At 40.5% G+C, this 22,816-nt stretch overlaps 2 protein-coding genes across 2 annotated transcripts; both read right to left on the reverse strand.

Annotated features, from left to right (window-relative positions):
* Nucleotides 1-200: 200 nt before the first annotated feature.
* Nucleotides 201-5,012, reverse strand: slc25a15b (solute carrier family 25 member 15b). Its single transcript, XM_028032572.1, has 7 exons — nucleotides 4,790-5,012; nucleotides 4,004-4,093; nucleotides 2,709-2,967; nucleotides 2,487-2,624; nucleotides 1,697-1,872; nucleotides 1,461-1,619; nucleotides 201-1,375 (listed from the first exon to the last, which is right to left on the reverse strand). The coding sequence occupies exons 2-7, from the start codon at nucleotides 4,056-4,058 to the stop codon at nucleotides 1,254-1,256; spliced, it is 909 nt and encodes a 302-aa protein (XP_027888373.1). The 5' UTR covers nucleotides 4,059-4,093; nucleotides 4,790-5,012; the 3' UTR covers nucleotides 201-1,253.
* A 3,484-nt stretch (nucleotides 5,013-8,496) lies between these two features.
* LOC114153803 (insulin receptor substrate 1-B) lies at nucleotides 8,497-21,717 on the reverse strand. Its single transcript, XM_028032570.1, has 3 exons — nucleotides 20,959-21,717; nucleotides 15,061-18,198; nucleotides 8,497-12,507 (listed from the first exon to the last, which is right to left on the reverse strand). Exons 1-3 carry the CDS (start codon nucleotides 21,305-21,307, stop codon nucleotides 12,500-12,502), a joined length of 3,495 nt encoding a protein of 1,164 aa, XP_027888371.1. The 5' UTR covers nucleotides 21,308-21,717; the 3' UTR covers nucleotides 8,497-12,499.
* Nucleotides 21,718-22,816: the final 1,099 nt, after the last annotated feature.

Here is a 22,816-nt window from a genome sequence, read left to right on the forward strand (position 1 = left end):
TTGCATTAAAATGTAGGTTATTCAACAATAAAAACACAGAACATGGAATTAGGCTCAAAGAGCAAAAAGAGCAACTAACAAGGCTGATATGTTAATGATTTCCTTCTATATAACAAAAACCAACACAGGAGAGACGTGAACATCAAGAGTGAAATAAAAGAACAAAACCGGCGTGGAAAAAAAAGTATTTGAAAGTAAGGGTTTTGAGTGTTTTTAATAGAATCTCAGGAGGTTTAAAAACACTTAAAAAATACAGATGAAAACAGATGAAAGCAAGATTTCTCCTGTTTTTAAAATGTACAGAAAAAAAGGCCTGAGGAGGTCTATTGGCATGAAAACATTAAGGTTCCTTAATATCAGGAAAAGGTTCTTTAAACAAGGTTCCTGCATATTTCTCATGTAGAAAAACGATCCACGCTTGACTCTGAACAGTTAACCTGTGCTTACTGTTAAAAGCAAAACATAAAAAAAGTATTAATGTTCACTTTGGATTTATGGCAGATATCTCTACATTTGGCGGATATGGGAGCTAAGAACAATAGATTGGAAGGAAGGAAATAAGAAAAAGTAATGAAAGAAAGGAAAAAGAAAGAAAGGATTTGTGACAAGGATGGAATATCAGAAAGAAGGAAAGACAAAAAGAACAGGAAAGGTAAAACAGAAGTCAGAAAGAGATGGAGAAAGTAAACACCAAAGGAAGGAGGCATGGATGAGGAAAGGAAAACATTTCAAGGCACAGGGGTTAAAAACTATAAGAAACAGAAATATTAATCTGTAATCATATTCTTTTTCGTATGGAGACATGGGAAAAAAATGAAATCAAATTCCAGCTTTCTGCAGACTAGGAACCTGTTTAAATAAAAAACAGTCATCTTACTACATGTTAGGCAACCTATATCAATTAACATGACACTTTACGATCACCTTTTTCATATGTGATCTTAATGTTAGCTTGAAAACAGGAGTTAATTCATTAAAGTAAACTGCACCGTCTAACAGAGTCTTCCTCACTCTTATGTGTCTTCTGGCAGAAGGTTGTGCGGCCACCATGTTGTTGAGGTAGGAGAGAAACTACCAGCTGGAGTGTTCACAGCTTCAGTATTTCACTGCACGCCTTTTCCTCCGTCACATGTTCAGAAACCAAGTTATAAAATTTAAAAACACTGACAATCCAGATAAGGATGCTTGTAAATACTGTATCACTGGTTTATAGGCAGTGCAACTGAGGGAGTGTGGCAGTTTGACGGAGCAGCTCAGTTGTCGAACTGCTTCATCATCAGCTTCCTGCTGACCTCGTAACCCAGGAACAGCGCTCCGTTAGCGGGGAAGCAGCGCACGATGGTGGGGGTGAGGCCGGAGTACAGCGCCCTCACTCCTAAACACACCACACAAGATTGGAAACAGCTCAGAAAGCAGAACGCCACATGTCTGTAGTTCCTCCCTTTCCTGCCGGTGCCTACCTTCAGAGCGAGCGATGGTCATGAAGGTTTTGAAAAACCCCGCCTGCTTCCTCGTCATGGACATGACCTGAATCCGAGATTTGACACAGTCCATGGGGTAGACCACCAACCAAAGGCACACGCCTCCGATGCCGCCGCTGAATACGATCGGAGCCACACCTTCAGCACATGCAGCAAACACAAAGTTACTGCATCGGAATCGGACCGAAACAGAGTTATCGTTCCGCTCCCAGTACCTATATCATCTTTTTCACATGTCATGTAGTCTGCAAATCCAGTCCTGCAGAGTTCGTAGGCGCCAAAGAAGCAGAAGTACCCGGGAATCTCTCTGGCTATAGTGGTGGTCAGTCCCTGGAAGAAGCCCTGCGGACCCTCGTTCCTCATAATGGACTTCACCATCGACCACACCGAGCTTCAGACACACCAGACACATTTTCACTCTGACATTAGCCGGGCTCAAGTACACACACATTGTAGTCGATCGACAGATGTGCTTAACAATCACTGACCACACAGTCGTGCCATACATGCGGCCGGTTGTGTGCATGTGAAGCCAAACCATCTGCAAGTCCTGCTGTTAGAAAATAACGATCTGAAGACGTTAAGAGTTCACCAAAGGACACGCTAGCTGCGTTTCTATTGATAATATAATGGCGAAAATTATTTTCCCATTACAAAAATGAATTCCCTTATTGGAAGAAAGCCAATTTTGGAAAAAAAAAATAAAACCTTTCGATAAAAAGTTTTTGTGCTAGTATGAGGTGGTTTTTTTGGTATTTCACAAAACTCCAATGGAAACACTTTTATTATCAGACAGGTCATGTGATCGATAACCAGACCTTATCGGAGAAGATGACAGGAAGTGATAGGAATGCTGGCGTCATTCAAAAAAATATCGACAAATATCGTAGAATCGATAACACAGCCCTTTGTTGGGTGTCTTTTTCTAAAACGCAAGTATGTGACCACAAATACAGTCAACTGAAATAATACTGGCAAACCCCCCCCCAAAAAAACAAAACATACTTGTTGCTTTTGGCAATCCTTCCAGACATTTCCATCTCATACATGGCTTGTAGTCGACATTTCACCAGCTCAGTGGGGCAGAGGACGAGTGAGGAGAAGATAGAAGCTACAGAACCAGCACAGGCTTTCTGCATGTTGCTGATGAAAAGGGAAGAATAATCAAACCCACACTTAGAAACTGGACATGTACGTATGCTTCTTTTACTGTTAGAGGCGGCGAACCTCAGCACAGCGTCGTGGTGCAGTCCAGCTGCAAAGCGGATGACCTGCTGGCAGAAGCCGTAGCTCATGAACAGCACAGAGTTCTCTGCGATGTTGGCCATCAGCGCCGGGATGGTGCCCTGGTACAGCCCACGCACGCCATCTTGTTTGTAGGTGGAGACGATGCAGTGGACGAAACCCCGGTACAAAGTGGGAAAGGTCTGCATCTTTACCTTCGCTGTGTCCAGAGGCTGACCGCTAAAGACACAGGCAGCCCCTCCTACGACACGGGGGGTGAAACCACACACAAACACAAAAGAGCAAGGTACACATTGTGTAAGGAGAGATAAAGATCTGAGAGCGATGCAGACTGCTGCACTCGGCTGAGCGGAATAACCAGCAGCGAGAAACGAGCCGGAAAAAGTCAGGCGTCATCAGAATGATCATCTGGGGTGTCAGACACATAACCATCTTATTATCACTTCACTCAGTTCAGCTCCGGTTTTATTTCCACTAAAAACATCATTTGGTTTAGCAGCCCAATCAATTCTAACATTGGAGCAATCTGACAGAAACCAAAATGCCTTTAAGACATGTACGGCGTATCGCAACCACAGACCTCTACGGATTTTATGAGATAGACCAAAACAAAGTAATGCCGAAGTAGAAGAAAATCAATGCATAGTTTGTTCAAAATAACTGCATTTGTATTCAAACCTGTTGATTGATATCCCTAAATAAAATCCAGTGGAACAAACTGCCTTCAGAAACGTCCTCGTTAGTAAATCAACCTGTGTTTAATTTAATCTCAGTTGAAATCCAGATGTTATGTGAAGGACTCCAGATGTTTGTCAGACAGCACAGCAGGGAAAATTTTTTAAATTTTAAATGACAAAAAATACCCTATGTGTTTGCAGTTTGTGGGAATCCATGTAAGGGATGCAGCATATATGCAAGAAGGTTTGCTAACACAACATAAAATACAACGAACACAAAATAAACATGATGTGCAAAGTTGATAGAGAGACGCACCCTAAAAGGGTTGCAGCTGTAATTGCGACAAAAGCTTGAAACTTCAGCTTTTTATTTGTAAAAAACAATTTTTTTTGAACCATGTATACTTTTTTTCCTGCTTCACAATTGTATGCCACTTTCTGTTAGTCTTTCACATAAAATTCCAATGAAATATACTAATGTTTGTGGTTGAAAAATACGGAAAGGTGAATATTTGTCCTTTGGCGAGGCATTGTAACTACTGCCGCAGACGCTTCGTGTCAAGAGCAATTGTTTGCACAACATTTAAGGCTTTTAATTACCAACTGCTCCTGCAGAGAGATCGATGATGGCCTGGACCACTTGGTGTGGAGCCATGGTCACCTGAGTGGATTTCTCCTTCTCTCAGCAACCTAGAGGCAAGAAAAAAAAGCACATTTTGTTACAGACTTCCAGCTGTGAGCAGTTATTCAATACTTGGCCGTCTGCAGGAATGTGTGCGCTTTCGTCTAAGGACTGGATCGGGTCAGAGAGCAGCAGCTGAGCCACACATTCCCCCCCAACCCCAACACTTGCAGCTGCTATCATGTGCGAATGAGTTTCAGCAGCCGGTCACCCTGACCCCTCACTGTGTTCTGGAGTGGTTAAGAAACCCTGAATGTTGGTGGAAAAAAAAAATACAAATTAAAAAAATAAAAAATCCATTTGCATTACTAATACAAAATGCAAACCCACATAGCCTAATTTTCCTGGAATTTGTCTTTGTTGTTTTCAACAACCTTATCGAATTTACACACACAGCGTTCCTTTAAGTCGAGTAAAGCACCAGACAGAGTAGTTTTAGGTTTTATAGATAGACCCCTTTGACGTCTCTTAAAAGAGCTACCAGTAGAAGGCGCCAAAATGCTACCATCTGTCCAGCATTCAAACTATTTTAAATGGCGAACATGAACAAAAAGAGTCGAATGTGACTTTTCTTTGAATGAGTTTTGCTATACTAAAGCTGAATGCCAACTAGAAGAAAGTTACTATTTCCCCCAAAACACACTCCATTAACTCCACTCTGAAAGCTGAAATATTACAACGGACTGTTGCTTGCATACACAAACCTAGCAGGACAGCGAGGATTTCAAAACAGCGCATCGGAGGTTGAAGTCGGAGTTTGTGAGTCAAACATTAAGAGTAACGGTGACCCTGTGAACTGCTGACCGACGCTAGCATCCACGGTGGGCCTCATGGTTTGTGTTAATGCTATCTAATGGCGTCCAACATCAGCCGCCGACAGAACCAACTGAACGGTTCGGCCATCAGAGATGTCAAACCGATGGGAGATGATGGGAATCTACGGTTGTTCCCTCACATCCGAGGAGGAGCAAAAACTACAGACCACTCGCTCTGAGTTAAATTTCAGGTACCAAATCTATCAGCGTCCGCGCGACAAACAAACGTACGTTTGCGACGAATAATACTTTACGTTAACACAAGCAGTTTTTGTTTACTAAGAATACAAAAGGATAGCAGGTTAGAAGGGTTTTATTTTACACGATTCTAAGTCTTAGCATACGTAACGGTGGGTTTGAAAATGTTACGGTGTGATTGTGTTCATCCTAATTTAACATCTTTGATAGGAAACAGCATGGCACCGAGCGAACTACAAGTTCCGGTTGTTGTTTTTTTTTTCTTTTTTCAAAATAAAATTTCCTCTGATTATAGGAGAGAACAGCGCCGTCGTGTGTTACCTTTATAAATATAACGTGCCTTCCAATTCGTTGATCTTTTTCCCATTTTATGTTAGAATCCCAAACTTAAACGCGTTTAATTGAAATTTAATCAGAAAGATTTACACAAAATAATGCACAATTGTAAAGTGGAAGAAAATGCATAGCGGTTTTAATTTTTTTACAGATAAAAATATGAACATATGAAATATGATGTGCTAGTTTTCTGTCACACAGAATACAGAAACAAGTTAAACGAATATCAGTGCTTCAGAATCCATTCTCCTTTTAAAGAAATTGAACGTATCAATGCAGATTAGTATTAGAACAGGTGGGAATAGTGAGGGTTCCCTTCATATTAACCTGATTGTGTTTTTAGAAGAAATTGTTTTAAATATTTGGAAATGTAGTAACTAATTCTACTTATTTTAGATACATATGTACCAAATCCATCACAATGGATAAATGTTACAATGCATTTCTTCTTTTACCAAAAAACATCTTGCCACCTCAGAATGGACTCTTGCAGGAGCCATTATGAAATATGTAACAGTGCAGGCGTCAAATGCAGTCCTATCAAGGAACTTCTCAGAATGTCCTGTTCTTGATCACAGCAATCCAGGGTACTCTGAGATCTCTGCTCTTCAAATGGCTTCATCCATAATTGCCTTTCCTGATATTAGGGCTGTCTGAGGGAACATGTCCTTCTTTTTCTGAAGCAGGAACATCCCACACTCTCAGGGCTGTGAAAAAAACAAGATCAGATGAGACTTGTTAAAGAGAAACACCTTTTATTCCCCCTATTTATTTTTTTATTTTTTTAATCAGTGGACTGATGAACTCCAGTTATGGCAGCTAGTTCTCCATAGTGACGACCTCAAGTCTCTTTCTATTTTCAGTTTTTGTTTACAGTACTATTGTTTCCCTTAACTAAGATTCCAGGAGTTATTAGATTTTGGGTGTCTTCAAGGCTTTAATACTGAAGTTATTGCTTTTCTTAATCTGTGTGATCTGTTGTTGTAAAAAGGGAAACAGATTGCATCCAAACTTTAGAGAAAATCTAAATTTTTTGATTGCAGGTTTTTGTTTTGAGAAACAAACAAAAATAAGTCTAAATTCACAACCCCAGCAGACTACACAGAAAAATTAACATTATCATTTGTTCTCTGACATGTATAAAAATATACATGTCAGACAACAAATATCTATTGTATTATTTTAGCTAATGTCATTTTTTGTTTAGGTAGAACAAATCAGATTTTTTTTATTTTAATTAAATAAGGAATGTTGTATTTTGTACAGAACCCTATCACAATTAAGATTTGTGAGATTAAAACTTGAAAAGGGAAATTGAGATGAAGATAAATATGTCACTAAGGTTTAAAGAAATGAATAGTACTGTATTGTAAACTATGAGCTCTTAGAGGAATGAAACATATCCCTGTAAGTCTTGCAATTTACAATAACAAGTTTTAGGGACTTTAGTTTTAGTCCCTAAAACTAAATAACATTTTGGTCAAAAATTTAGTTTCGTGACTAAAACTGTCAAAATTAAGTATGGATCAAACAGGACAATGATCCAAAACTAGTTTTAAGCTTCTTAAAAGACAAACATCCAACCAGAGTCATGCTTTATGCACCTTAATGAAAACACAATGTTTGTGGGTTCTGTGAAATACAAATTTCCTATTGAAAATACGTTGATGTTACTCACAGGGTAATAAATACTGAAACTAAAACTGTCAAACAGCAGAAACCTCACTCAGTTGTTATTTACCCCAAAACCACCCAAACTCCATCTGTTAAACAGAGGAGGCAGGGATTAAAGAAACTCCATCGACAAGCTTATCCTTTAAAACTCAGACCTGTGGCAGCTTACTGTGCATCAGTCTAGACTCATTTGACTCCGTGTCATTAATTCAAAAATAATAAAAGAATCACAGAACACTTTTTTTTATATCACTTTGCCTTTTATCAAAAGAAAAAAAAAACATTGTTGTTGTCTACATCACAGACAAAAATCATCAATACTCTGTTTGAAACAATTTTGCCATAAACAGAATGAACCCCATGCCGCCCCGTCCCCTCCCTTCCCTTGAAGCAAACTTCTTTATACACATTAAACTTTACATACCTATAGTTCCTGTTCATCTTTTACAATTACATCATTATCAAAGTAGGATCATTTGATTTTAAAATACATATGATGCTCTTTTACTGTAGTTATAGCAGGTATCCTGATTGTACATACAGTATCATTTCCCACATTTAGAGTCCGTGGAGCAGCTTGTGCACCGTGTTAAAATAGCTAAAGAAAGCAGCCACCTATCTTCCAATGGTAGAAAAAAAAAAAAAGAAATACAGCAGATATTAACATATTAAGCTACAGTGGGTTTGGTTGTAAAGTTCTGCACTCCTCTTAGCCGTTTGCACCCACTGAGCCGACATCAGGCTCTCCCAGGGGCTTTACAGTAACACCAACTGTTGCGTCTGCTCTGATTTGAGATTATAAGGTACAGTCAGAGATTCTCTCTAATCCCCAATTAGAAAGGAGGCTAACACAAACAGAATAAAACATACCTCCGATAAGATAAACTATGACAACAGAAGCTCCTGTATGGATTTGGTTAAGATTGTCAATATTGAGTGTACACTGAGAGTGCAGAGACTATGTTAAAAATATCAAAATTGTAAGGAATCCTGAAGGAGCCACAGTGGTGCCCAACGCTTGGTGCTTAATATGTCTTATTTGAGCCCAAAATATTATCTTTGGTGACAAAGGATGAGAAATATGGTTGTAATAATCAAACTATGAAATAGCAGGATCTATTTTTAAAAAATTGTGATTTATTTTGAAAAAGCAATAAAGGTCATGCTTAATTTAGGTGTGTATGTCAGCCGAATTTTGCAATATGCAAATATACAAAAGTTTGAAACTTCTTATGTTGAAGAAAATAAATGCGTTTTACTTTAACATAATTGCTTTTTTTTTAAAAGCAGGATTGGCAACCTTATTTTGAAAATCCAAACGAACTTGTTTGTTTGGATTAGGCCAAACAGTAATTTGTATCCTTCTTTACTTGTAGTATTCATTTTTAAAAAAGTACCTGTTAGTCTTACTGTGAAAGTCCAATTTTAACTACTGCATTCTTTATGAAGCATGCACATTGGTTGCCATGGTGATTCCCGCCTTTTCCTCATTTTAATGGAGTGGCTCCTATTATTACTGTTATTAAGAGGAACGAGGCAATCAGGCACCAATAAGTACTAATAAAAAGCTAAATACTTTTAAGAAACAGATGTAGTTTTTGAGATAAACTTTAAACTGACTTGACCACACTGGTGCTGAGTCCTTTAAATAAATAAACAAAAATTTAAATCAATCTAAATGTGGGAAAAGCTACCAAATGTCAGAACTCCATCAAGAAAACCTTTCATTTGTTTTTACCCTGTGTGCACTCAGCCAGAACCCTGGACTCAGAACAAGTTTGCATCACCTTATCAACAAAATACAGCAGACATTTTTTTTTATTTCTAAAAGTATTTGCAATTAAAATGGTCTGCAGTTTCAGCAATGTCACAACAAGGCCAAATAAATGTTGCCACCTGTGGCCGTGATTAAACACCCCCCAGTCAAAGTACTACAGTCAGAGAAACACAATATGAGCTTTAAAAAGGAAAGAATATTTTGACTGATATCTGGATGTGTGTGTTTCCTAAATTAGACCAACAAATTATTCTAAACCTTTCATTAATTTTAGACTTTTGTTTTTTTTCTTTTCTTTTGGGTACTTTCATTGGCTGCAGCAGGATTTATAAAAGAGGAGGCAATGAGTGTAAAGACTTGGTCCACAGTCCAACAGATGTTGTGGGTGGAGAAAAGAAGACAATATGATAGAGAAACAGAACTACTCACAATTACTGGAAGCTCAATCAATATCTGTATCACCAAATCACTGAAAAGCATGTTCATACAGTTTTGACACGAACAAGCTCACAGCCACAAGCACGCTCCATTTTTCCAAAAGCTTGTTAAGGGAGTGCTTTTAAAACGTAAAAGTTAATTCATTAATATCGTGTTCATTATTTACATACAAGATGGCAGCTTCTTCGTGAAGCAGAAACCAGGAAAGTTAAGATGTAGTGCTTTGCAAAGGTATTCATCAATTCCACATTAGGATCTTATCTGACAAACTAACATGAATACAGTATAACTGTGGAGTACAGATTAGATGTTTCTCAAAAATGATTTATTAATAAAAATCTGAAAAGTGTAGGCCTATATCCAATTGGGAATCTGTGACTTGGACATTTACTGTTCCCAGATGCTTTACAAAGAAGAATGTCTACGTTGTTTGAGCAAAGCTGATTGAAGTACCCCAAAAGACCTTTCTTATTTGAATTTGTAATTATTTCGGAAAAGAAATACATTTTGTCCAACTTTTCAGCTGTGCACTACGTTGTGGTGGTCTGTTTTATAAAATCCCAATAAAATACAGTTTGAAGTTTGTGGTTGTAATGTTCAAAAGCAATGAATAGTTTTGCAAGGCGCCGTGTATGACTAATGTATCGTATATGCTTGTTTTTTCAGGTGGGTGCATGAGAGTGAAATAGAAAGACGGGACCACTACAAAAAAATATATGAGGAGAGGATTCTTTCTTCTTTTTCTTCATTGTCTTTTCTCTTTTTCTTCTTCTTTTTTTTTTTTTTTAGCAAAACCTCAGTTTGACAAAACCAACCAAAAAAATAAATAAAATAGCGAGAGGGGTGCATGTGCTTACATTGTGGCTTCAGTGTTAGGCACTGCAACAAAATCAAAACTGCTTCCTTTTTCATGTCTCTGATAAAACACTTTAAGGCAATCTAATCACTGTTGAATGGCAGCAGTTTTACGTTTCTGGTCTGTCCTCCTTCCACAAATTTAAGCTTTGAAGAGAAATGTTATTGTTTTCCCCCAGCCCCGTTTTCACAACCCATTTTAAGATAACCTGTGTAAAAACAGCTACAATCAAAAATGAGGCACTTTATAAAAGAGTATATAGATATCTAGGCTATATAGTATTATTCATTATATGCATACTGTATATTTTATATACCATTGTAGTGTGTCACTTTATATTAAAATTGTGTTAACTGTTTCGGAAATGAGGAAAACTATAACCACAGTATGTACTATAGTTTCTGTCACTCTACTCTTATTACTATAGTATATACCATAGTGTAATATACAGTTGTAATAGAAAAGCTGAGATGCCAAAAAAAGCATTTATAATGTTTCTACTAAGTTTGTGTTACTTAAAAGTTCAAAATGATTTTAAGTCTTCAACTAAAAAAAAACAAAAAAGCAACGTATATCTCTATTTTTTTTCCTCTGATGGTCTCTCCTGCTGAAGCGCTCGTTGTGTGACTCAGACATCATGTAATTGATTTGACAGTCATGTGTCAGCCTCATCTGATACACTGTTATTAAGAGGAATCCGAAGGCGGACGAGGGGGGAATATTTGCAGCTCTCTGTCCATGTAGACGTCGCAGACCGGCTGCGTCTGTTCAACTTCTATGCGTCTAACGATCGGGAAAATCTTTGAACACTTAAAGTGGGACATGAAGAGCCTTGCTAGTTTTATGTTCAGGAGTCTTTAGCACCTATCAGCCAGGACATTTCCATAAATACAAGCAAAAGTATTTTTTCCACTTGAATGGGGCTGGACTTTAAATGCGTCACAGCAATGGGGATTGATAGGTAAATGGTGGGGACGCATCCTTCACTTTAACTGGCATCTCTGTAAGGACGTGCAAAAAGCCTTAAAATAAATTCCTATTTTATGTTTATATAATTTAAATCTCTTTATTGTATTGGGAAGCCTTTAATTTGTAATGCATGACTTGCGGCTTCCTTGGGGAAACTTTTATGTGACGCAGAGGCACATTGCTCTTTTCCGTTCTTCAACGTGGGAAAGACAAGAGAACATGGCACTCAAGAAAAACATCAACCCCATAAGTTAGGAAATGACCACAAACACCCAGCTGATGATCTAAATTTGGCCATATCTGCAGAAAGAGCAGCAATTAAAATCAAGAAAGGGAACAAACAAGGCTGGCCGAGGCAAACGTATAGTTTGAAAACTCCAACAAAGAGTTTGTCAGATTTGCATTACATCCATTGGATACTAGCTACATGCCAGCAGGTTTTTGGGCAGCTTGCAGTGAAAAGTGAAATTTTGCTACTGCAATAAAGGACAAATTTATTTTAAAGATTTTTAAACATCCTCACCAGGAGAGCAAATAAATGTGAAGGGCTCTGTAGTGAATTTACATTTCAAAGCATTTGGCCAGTATTTGGAGCACCTCAGTAACACAAGAGCAGTAGTCTAAAAGTATAAAAGCTTTTTTGGGGCAACTTTACAGTAGATAATAATTTAAAACTGTTTACAGTGAGATGGTGTGAATGTTTAAGAAACGTATGTCCAGCAGTTATCTTCTTACTTGCTTGAACCTAAGGGACATCTGTTGATCATTTAAACTATGTGTGCAAAGAAAAAGAATGTAACACTGAAGCGAAATTAAATAAGCGTACTAATTGGCATATAATTACTTTCCAATCTTGTGGCACAGAACTTCAACGAACTGGTTCGCTCAAAAGTGACACATGGAGTTTTTGCCAATTATAAAATTCAATGAAACTAACATTAACACACATAATAAAACATTTTGGAACAATTATGATTTTTAATGAAGTACAAAAAAAGGTGGCAACCGTATTTTGTAGCCTGTCACCTGTGAGCTTCTCTGTACCAAGTTAAAAAAAGATCAAGTGTCTCCTTAGTTCAAGCAACGTAACGTCTTTTCCTTACGCTTTGATTGTGTGTTGAGTTTGTAAGGTTGTGTGTGTGTGTGTGTGTGTGTGTGTGTGTGTGTGTGTGTGTGTGTGTGTGTGTGTGTGTGTGTGTGTGTGCGCGTGTGTGTTTGGCACACATTTGGTTGACAGGAAACACCAAACAGGAAGGGATGAGCTTTCCATAGTTTCAGCGTTCCGACTCCGGCGTCCAGTTCTGTTGTGGCAACACATGGCGAGCCGTCGCATCAAAGACAAAGACGGAGATCAACAGTCTGGAATGAAAGAATCAAAAGAAGGCAGAGATGTTCAAGATAGATAGATGTTTGACACAAGGAATTTTCTCATCTTCATGCAGTTAAGAGCATAAAAATTTTCTCTCCCCCCAGCACATCTAACGTAGACTTCCTGAGCACAGAATGTTACAACCGATAAAGCTGTTCTGTCTAGATTATATATTCGCCCAGGCATATTGCTTTTGTTTAATCTAGAAGTCCTGCTGGCAGCTTGAGTAAATATCACATGACGCTTGATATCTTTGTTGAAGGATTTTCTGATTGGTCTCATGGCCGTTGTTGCAGATATCAATATTGTGTGTGTTTGTGAGAGCTTTATCACTTCCACAGATTATTGTTTCTTCTTTTCTTGATAACCACCTGAACAGCACAAAGTGTTCACTGATCTAATCTGATCATTTCCATACAATAAAGTGGCAGCACCTACAATTCTCGTCACAGGTCTAAACGTTTGGCTTTAGATGATTTATTTGAACCAAGGTTTTCATGTCTGGGCTGTTAAATGAATGATTTCTTAAAAAGTAAGACAGAAATTTGAACTCATTATGGATTTTCTGTAATCCACACAGTCATATATACTCAAATATATATACATACATCCCCACAGATTTTTGTTGATGTTGCTGTAGTATCCATTAACAAGCTGTGGAGCACCGATGTGGGTTTTGTAGCCAGCAACACACTTCTGGATTCAATTTTCTATGCAGAACTTGTAGAACTAATTTAAAATTCCCAACATGGATCTAGCTTTAAAGAAAATATTTTCAATAAGGTTGATATTAATGGTAAGTTCTATCAACAATTGTTTCAACATTGAAGAATTGGGGTTTTCTTCCTCATGTAGTCGACCAGTACTTGTAAACTAGACCATCAGGAAGAATCTAAGACCACCATGGTTGGCATTTGGCTCAACATTCTCAAACTTGAATGTCTAACCCCGACTTATCTAGACATACTTCTTCTCAATGAAATGAAATATCTTCATTTTTGATAACAAAACACGTCTCTGGATGGCGTTAGGCTCCAAGCCTCAAATTTTAGGAGAGCTTGATGCCAATAGTTTTGGAGCAGGGCTTTCTCTTTGTTGGCAGGTTTTGTCTCCATTTTGATGTTAAATTTACTTCACTGTGGAAAGTGATGCTGGTGTTCCAGGATTTACAATTAGGTGCTTGAAGTCACCCCAAACACAACCTGTTGAAAATTGACAGACTATGCATAAAAGTCAGATCCATGCCAGAGAAACCAACCAATTTAAATATATTATACTAATTCTGCTAAGAAGAGTGGTCAAAAACCTTGCCAGAATTTGTCAGAAGCTCTTTTATGGTTAAAAAATATTTGCTGTCAAGGTACAAATTTCTATGGGACGTTTGACCAAATACAGTTATAGACCTGAGCCTGTATGTATAGTTTTGACCCTGTGTGGATTACAGAAAATCTTTAATCAATTCAAACTTGTACACTCAAATCTTATTAACGTTATTGAAGCCGTATATTGTACAAGCTTTCGCTGTAGAAAGAAAATCAAACCCACAAATAAATAGTTAAAAACCCAAAAATCAATATAAGAGTCATGGCAGGGATGAATGCATGTCAACTTCTGATTGGAAATGGAGTAAACCAGGTTCTTTCTGGGTTTATAATGAAGTACTGACACTGCTCTGAGGTACAGTTTATCAGAAAACAGTTACAGTTAATGAAACCAGGATAAATGGGCTTATAGAGGTTTGGATTACTGAAAGGCATGATCAGTCATTAACTGCAGCATAAATAATTACTTATGGACAGAGTACTCCCAGAGCCTTGATTTCAATTATGTAAATGCTAAATAAATAGCTGCACATTTAGAATATGATTGTCCATAGAATCATATTGCTGATAGAGTGCATATTTTTGTAGATCTGCACATGAAAGTCAATTTATAAAAAATAAATAAAAGAGTGAACCTTAAACAGTATTAAGCCAATCTTTGGAATGCAACTTAACGCTGCCATCAGAAATTCAGTAGCCATCAACCCGCCCACATATAAACATATAAACACCTGGCCCGCGTTTTGTCCCCTGTGCCTCCATTCATGTGAAATGGCTCATTACCAGCAGACAAATCAATTGGCCCTGCTCTCTGAACACCCACTTGTGATAATAAGAGACTCTACAGACAGCCCACAGACTGGAAGCGCAGCGCTGCCCACCAGCTTGAAGCCATGGAAAACATCAGTGCAAGATGAAAGCAGCAGTGACTAAGATCCAGACGACGATTTTATCAGATGACTATTAACATCACGTCAAAGCATGTATCCAATCTGATTAGTGTTAAATGTTTTTTTTCTCCTCTTAGCTATATTGAAATATTTACATCATTGACAGGGTTTTTTCATAACTGTTGGGACTGCAGCTAGTTCTTATTTTGCTTATAAAGCCATTGTGAATGCCAGACAATGTTCTGAATGTCTGCAATTGTCAATTTGTCATTTTACAATTCAGAATGAATACTTTTTAGATATTTGTGGTCTGAGGACTCACAGCACTCACCTTGCCCATCCTTCCTGCTGTTCTGGTTCGTTCGTAGCTCCTCTGATTTGTAGAAATCAATACTGGCATAAGTGTTGAGGGAAGAGCCGGCACTGGTACTCACTCCGACGTTGTAGACAGGAGAGGTGCGCTCTGCTCCAGCTTGAGGGCTCTCCTTCATGGCTAAGTCAAGGTCTATGTAGTTAAGGCCTTGTTCAGTGGATGTGGTGGAGGCTTGGGGTGGAGGCGTGGCAGACAAACCAGCAGTCTGGCCATTCTCCCACAGTGAGCAGTCCAAACCCTGCCGATGACTCGCTGCATGGCTGCCCTCGGGGAAGAGGGAGGTAGAAGAAGATGCGTATGGTGGCAAAGATGGCGGTGAGCTAAATGTCTCTGACCGGTGGCTCAGGTGTCTCTGTTGATCACCTCGGACCAGTCTGCTGCTCTTATCAGGCGACTGGAAGGACTTGACTGGGGAAGAACCCAAACTTGCATCCTGCTCTCTAGATAGTGGTTGACCAGAGTGAGTGGCAGGTCTTGCTAAGTTGCTTGAACTGGAAATTTTGCTGTCTATAAATGGAACATCCGTCAGCCCTGTTGCCATCTTTATTTTTGTTCTGTACCCTGCGCTGCATTCTGCTACCAGCGGAGAGGGCGAGCTGTGTTCATGCCGGGCCTTGGGGGAAACTGCCGGTGGGTCCTGTAGGGTGCTGAATGTGGATCTAACATGAGTCAGTGGTGTTGAGGATTTCCCTAAATCCATGTTGACATACTCAGCGGAGGTGGAGAGTGGTGCCGAGAAGCTGCGGGGAAGGTTAGCAGGGTTATCATGACAGAGCAGCGGTTGGTTTATGGGCCAAAGAGTTCCATGGATTAAAGGTGGTCCGTGATGAGACCCTCCACTTTGTTCTTTATCGAATGCACCATCTTCCTTAAAGATAATACTTACATAGTCCCCGACATTCTGGGACCCTGATGGTGGTAGATTCTCCTTAACCCTTGGCAAGGTGTTCGCTTTAGCAATGTCTGAAGATACACTCAAAGGACGCCCCCTCCTCTGTTGCTTTGGGCTCTTACTACTGGATGCACGCTTTTGGTGGTGACGTCCGTCCTTTGTGGATGTTCCTGCACTTTTGTATTCCGCCCCAGTTCTTAATAAACTTAACCCCCGCCCACCAGAAGTTGTCTTATCTTCAAGGCTTTCACTGCTAGCAGAGCTGGAGGAAAAAGAAGAGGAAGACATGGAGAGCTGGCAGCTTCCTGCAGAGCCCACTGCAATTTTGTTTCTTTTGCTGTACCCTGTTCTCCCTCCCCTACCAGCACTTTCATGCCCACTGCTGTCTTTCTTTTCTTCCCCTTTGTTCAAGTCCTCCTCAAAGCGAGTATAAAGGGTATGCTGATAGGCTCGTGGCAGGGAGAAGTATGAATTGAACATTTTTGGTTGCAGTTGGTGCTGTTCAGGGTGTGAAGGTGGTGTGCTGCAGGCAGAGCGACTGCTGACAGGGGAAATGTTCATGTAGTCACTGGCTGCTCGGCTCTCCATGCTGGCTCTGCTCTCCCATATGCCCAGTCCATGCAGGTCTGTGGAGCTGCTGCTGTTAGGAGACATGACCATGTAGCCCTCTGAGGAGGGTTGGCGGATGTGCTGAGGAGGGGACACACTGTTTTTGGGGGTCATGGCCATGTACTCATCATCTGCCCCGGGTTTAGCACTGGCGTCGTACATACCCATTGAAAGAGATAGTGAAACAGGTGGAGATGTCACCCCAGGTAACATTGACATGTAGCCACTGTCTACAGCTGCTCCTCTGTCCCCATGTCCCCTGCTTTTGTCAGCCCTCTTCCTGTTCTTCCCTACTGCGTCAAGCTGCCCACCCTGAACTGCTGGATTCCCTGAGCCTTGATGCAGATCCGCACTCTCTCTATTAGCACTCTGTGACATGATGGCATACTCTTCCTCATCGTCATCATCTTCATCTTTTCTGTGCGGGGTTAGTCTTTCATGGGATGCCAAAGGCAGGGATGCCCTCTTACTCAGCAGCCTTCGCTCGGCCTCAGACTCTCGACTTGATGAGCGTCTCAGAATCCGTCTGCCTTTTGAATGATGATGGGAACCAAGCAGACCTTCTCGTTGTCCCATTACTATATAGCTGGAGGAGCCCTCTCCATGTGCATGATGTCCTGATAAACTTGGTATGAGCAGAGAGTGTTCACCAGGACTGGAACCATACTCATCTGAGGACCCGTAGTCACTCGGTGAACCTGAAACAGAAACTCTTTGAGAAACGCGAGCGTAGGAGCAAATCGACATGCCTCCCACTACGGACCCAACCAGGCCACACTCTGACCCATGACCTGAACTGGAGGACAGGCTTGGTGCAGGAGAGGGAGCAGGGTTAGGTGTGTAACGTGCAAGGCTTAAGGTTATCTTAGCAGGTGTTGGAGCCCTTGTGGGTTTGGGCCTAAGCGTTGGAGTAGTTGAGCAGGATCCATTCAGGCTTGGGCTGGAACTAGCCCACGTCCCTCTGGCACTCGCTCCTCCCTCTTCCGACCTGGCTCCAATGCTGGCTGTTCGTGCCCTTGGAAATCCATGACGTGACGTGGGTGATGTGCTTGTGCTGCTGCCACCTGTTCCTGGGGTCTCAGTGCGTGCTCGTCTGGAGAAGCCCACCTGGCTTGGTGGCAGGTTTGGGTGATGACGCCGACTCGGGACACTAATGGGGTTTGAAGCAGTACCGCCACCACAAGAAGTTCCCACAGACTGAGACTTGCTGCGCTGACGGAATTCCTCACTTAGGGCTTTCATAGCCTCCAGCAGAGTCTCGTGCATGTTTTGAGCCACAACAGAGTCGTCCACTTGCATCCAGAACTCTCCGGGGCCTGTAATGGCTGAGCGTCCCACCTCAATGAAGAAGAAATTCTCTGAATGGCCACACCTGCGGACATTCATCAGCTGCAACACCACAGCAGCCACATCTGAGTTGAGTTTGACAAAGTTGACTGTCTTATCAGTTAGGCACAGTCGATAGATGCCCACCAAGTTCCTGGCATGTCCAAGACCTTTAGGCCAAACCTTGACTTGCCATACCTCCTTAAAAGTCGGGATGGGAGATGGAGAGCTACACTCTCCACTGCTGCCATAGTCTTCAGGAGTTTTACCTGGGAAGAAACAGAGCAGAAAACATATATTAATCAATTACACCTCTAAATGTTATTAAAAAAAACAACAACACTGAATTTGATTATTTATTGTCTGTCATGATATAAAAAACTTAGCAAAATATGTCTCTGCCTAGCAGCTGTGCTCAATTAATCTGCATCACTTTAAGCTCCAGCAAATAATAATTATTTATGTCCTATAAGAGGCTTAGAATAAATTAGCTGAAAAGTAATACCACAGTGGTACAGGTGACCATTATTTTTCAAGGTAAATGAAGATATGTAGTCGACTACAGTGAAACTAGGAATTAGTTCAACATTTTCTCTAAATTAGTTGGTAGTTTTGGATATGAGTGATATGGCTCACCACCCAGGGCAGCATAGTTCAAAACCAAACAATTTTTTGTCACAACGTTTCTGTCGATTATTTGTATGTCCAGTGAAATGGGATGTGACACCATACAACGTAGGCAGTTAAACAAAATTCACCCCGCAAGGCTAACGACACTAAAGTTGGCATGAAATTCACAGGTTTAGATCTAGTGCCAAATTTAACACGTTTTTCATGGGCCAGATTAAATAAATCGTTCTGATTCACATTTATTAAAGCACAATTTGTGATTTCTCATCCTTCATCCCCTGAGAGCCACACAAAGAAAAACCGTATTGTGGGTAGGAGAGCTCAGAAGGTTGGCTGGTCACATTGCCCACACAGCATTTCAACTTTGAGGAGTTTATCTGTTATTTTTTCCTACTTCAGTGGTTCAACTTTTGACTTTTGTCTTCAAAAAGCCAGTAAAGATACTGTTACTTGAAAAAGTACACATTTAGTAAGGTGTTATTTCCATTTAAAGGTTTTAGAAACACTGAAATAAACGTTGGCCAGAGGTTCTTACAGCTTTTTAAACAAGTAGCATCTCACTAAACTCCATGTTTGTCCATCATATCGTCATGCTGTTTTGAAATAGTATTACAACATGGAGTTGGATTTTTTCCACTTTTTGTTTCTGTTTTCTTACAAACATGTTTTCATCCAAGCTCTGTGTTGGGAGCAAGAATATCCAAAAGTCAAATGTAAAAATAAACAGGATGCCCCTCCAATGTATAATAGAGAAACATAGGGTTTTTTCACCAATCTCAAACCTCAAAGTCCAATATTAAAAAGTGCTAATCAAGACTGTGAAAAGGCGTAAAAAGTAAAAAAAAAAAAAAAAAAAAATGGTTGAAAAATATCTAAGATGAAAATATTTCTAGTATACGAGGAAGTTGTGCCACTGTTACGACAATGACTACTGAGGATCAAAATAAATAAAGCAGACAAACAACTGCTGGTTCTGAATCTGAATAAAAAAGGTAGGTGCATGACAAGTATTTCAAAATTGAAAATGAAATGTGTTAGAGATTGGCATCATGGGTGCTTGCTATCATGTTAACATTGACCAAAATCTTGGAGGACAACTTCCTTTTAAATACACATAAGCCCAACATTATTCAAAAAAAAAGAATAGATTTTGGCTTAAGCAAACTTTTCAATACCATGTTTTTCAATACCATGAATTTGACAGAGAATCCAAGGAGGGTGAATAATAATCACCAATCATCATCAAAGATAAAACATTAAATACCAGTTTAAAAAAAAAAAGTTAAGTGACTATAAACATGGTTTGATGGCTGCAACCAGATATTTCATTAACTGATTACAGAGAAGTGGATCAGTAACGCACGATATGCTATTTTTGAATAGGAAAATGTAAACAAGACATGCACGCATAGAGATATATGCACATACACACACATACGCACGCACACACACACACACACACACACACACCACGGCTCTATTGATGCTGTCCCTGGCAACAAGATGTGGTCTACGCACTACGCTCTGAGCGCGTATCTGCTCAGGCTTCCACAACAACACGTCGGAGAGGGGCAAGCCCATCAGTCTACACTGACTGACTGAAACGCATGAAATGCAAAGGGGAGGGGGACGGGGGGCGGTGGTGGTGGTCTGCTCCCATCATAAGGATAACAACGTAAACACGAGGGTAGCCAACAGAAACATCATTTCCAGTCGGATGCCGTCCCGATCCTGCCTTAACCGCGCCGCGCCGCACAGCGCGAATGTAGGTTAGGCGAGCGGCAAGTCAGAGCTGTGCAGAAAAACAAAAACACAGGCTGCAGCGGAGTGCACCGCGATAGGCTACTACTATATGATGCATCCCTTGGATGGTTGCTATATGCCCACTGCGTCATGCAAAGCACACCATCGTGCGAATGCGGGCTTCATTTTAGTCAGAAGAGGTAGCGGTTTTCCCCTGCTGTACGCACGAACAATTAAATATGCATCACATTATTATTATTATTATTTTTTTGCCGACTGGAATTGATCCTCTATGTTGAAACTTGGTGAGACTGCTGCACAAACACATAACGCGTGCCGCCCGTTGCGTGATGGTCTACCCCGCTCAGTCAGATGAACCACCTCCTGTCTTTAGAAACAGTCTGATTTGCGGAATACAGTGAGATTTAAAAATAAATGAAACAAACAAACGATTAAACTACACATGTCGTAAAAAAAAAAAAAATCAACATATTCTGACAATACAAGCTGGGCTGTGCTCTTTTTTTTTTTTTTTTTTTTTTTTAACAATCTGGAATGGGCGAGACAGATATATGGAGATGAACCAGCCTATAGGGCAGGACAGGCCTGATGGAGAAACAGACAGTGGGAATCACAGCCCACGCTTCATGTCTTACAGTTGCACTGAAGATCCAGCATGGCTTGGTACCACTCATTCTGGACCTCCTCGCTGTCCGCAGCGATGGCAAAGCTCTCGCTGCGGGTGTAGAGCACGATCATGTGCTTGTTCTTGGAATCCGCCCGCTTGTTGATGTTGAAGCAGGTCTCCAGGTTCAGGACCTTCTTGGGCACAGGTGATTTACTGCGGAATTTCTTTTCGTTCTCATAGTACTCAAGACGAGCGGGACCATGCTCCGAGGCCGCCTTCAGCACGAAGAAGCGCCGGTGCATCGATTTGTGCTTGCGGAGGTAGCCGCTTTTCTGCACATCTTCATAGTTCTGCGGCTCGACCGCTTGGCTCTCCATGACCAGAGCAGCGCGATGAAAGCCCGGTTTAGACCGTAAGAATCTCAGGGGAAAAGCTGAAGTCCATGTGTTCTCCTCATTTGTCCTGCTGCGGCTACATCCCTCCTCTTCTCCGTGCGCACGCTGGAAAAATCAAGCATGTGTGCGGGGGATCAGGACGGGGGAAATCAGCCGAAGCATGTTTTTTTTTTTTTTTTTGTATCTGGCATCAGCTGCAAGGGGAGCAAATGAGGGATGAGGGGGGGGATCCGTGCACCGAGCGTGCACAGCGAGCGCCGCCGCTCGTCCTGCAGCCCAGCCCAGTCCTCAAGTCCGAGCCCGGTGCAGTTCAGCTGCTTGAGGACGTCTCCTCCACCTGTCTGAGGATCCCCAAAGCCTGTGGAGACTCCCCCCCTCCCCTCCTCACAAACACACTGTCAACGTAGACGTAGTGATAAACAAACAAGTTCCGTTATGAGCTTTCAAAATAAAGTCTTTTCCCAATTCAAACTTTCGAAAATTAATACATGTTCAATTGTGGTTCTGCTGAAGATATCAATGCAGTGCAGTTTATCTTAACCAAGGAAGGATCTATGAGAATGGGGGACCCAGGTCTTGAGACAGTTTTGACATCTATACCGACACCACTTCCTTTCACATGTCCGCACATGTGAAAGGAAGATAAAAGATGAAAATGAGTCCGTCTACATCAACCGCATGTGCTTCCACCCACATACTACAATTGCATGAAGTCATTCAGAGGGGCCACAATTGTCCCCCATTTCTCACTTTGTACATCCCTACAGTAAATATACCTCACACTGTTTTCTAAGGAGAGGCCAGAATTTCTAATAACCTTAGCATGGCACACGAAATCTCCAACCGACCAAAAACAGAATTTTATGTTTTATTATATCTCTGTCATGTTAAGGTGGGAGACAAAAAAAAAATGTCAAAGCACATTTCAAATAAGTAAAATTCAATTCAGTTTATTTATGTAGCACCAATTCAAATCAGAAAAAATAGGCAATTCAATCTAATTAAGTGTGTAGCGACAGAGGACAGTCAGGTGCATTGTGTTGTTTCCTCTAGTGGCTTCAACTGGGAGAGAAAACACGTTTGTAGATGAGCTCCGAGCTAAATTAAAAGGTTGCATGTTGACAGAGATCACAGTTGTTTTCAGCAAAGCTCCACCAAATCCAAGTACCTTAACAGAATCTTTAGAGTTTTATTAATCTATGTTGTTATGGTACAACTTACAATAAAAGTGATTTGATATAGTAAAATAAGTTTTTCAGGGTCAATGATTTTAGGAAACGGATAAATTGTAACATATATAAGTGATCCTTGTGAGTGGAGCTAAATGTAACTACCTCGAAATTGGATGTTTTGAAGGACAAAAAAGGAGAACATATTTAAGTAAACAAATAAAGTGTGTCATTTATTTACCTCTTTGTTTCATGCATTTCAGAATATCAGGCATAAAAGACTGTGTGGGAAGGCTACTGAAATAAATACATAAATGTTGAA

This window comes from Xiphophorus couchianus, chromosome 11 (assembly GCF_001444195.1).
Source record: "Xiphophorus couchianus chromosome 11, X_couchianus-1.0, whole genome shotgun sequence".
NCBI classification, from domain to species: domain Eukaryota; kingdom Metazoa; phylum Chordata; class Actinopteri; order Cyprinodontiformes; family Poeciliidae; genus Xiphophorus; species Xiphophorus couchianus.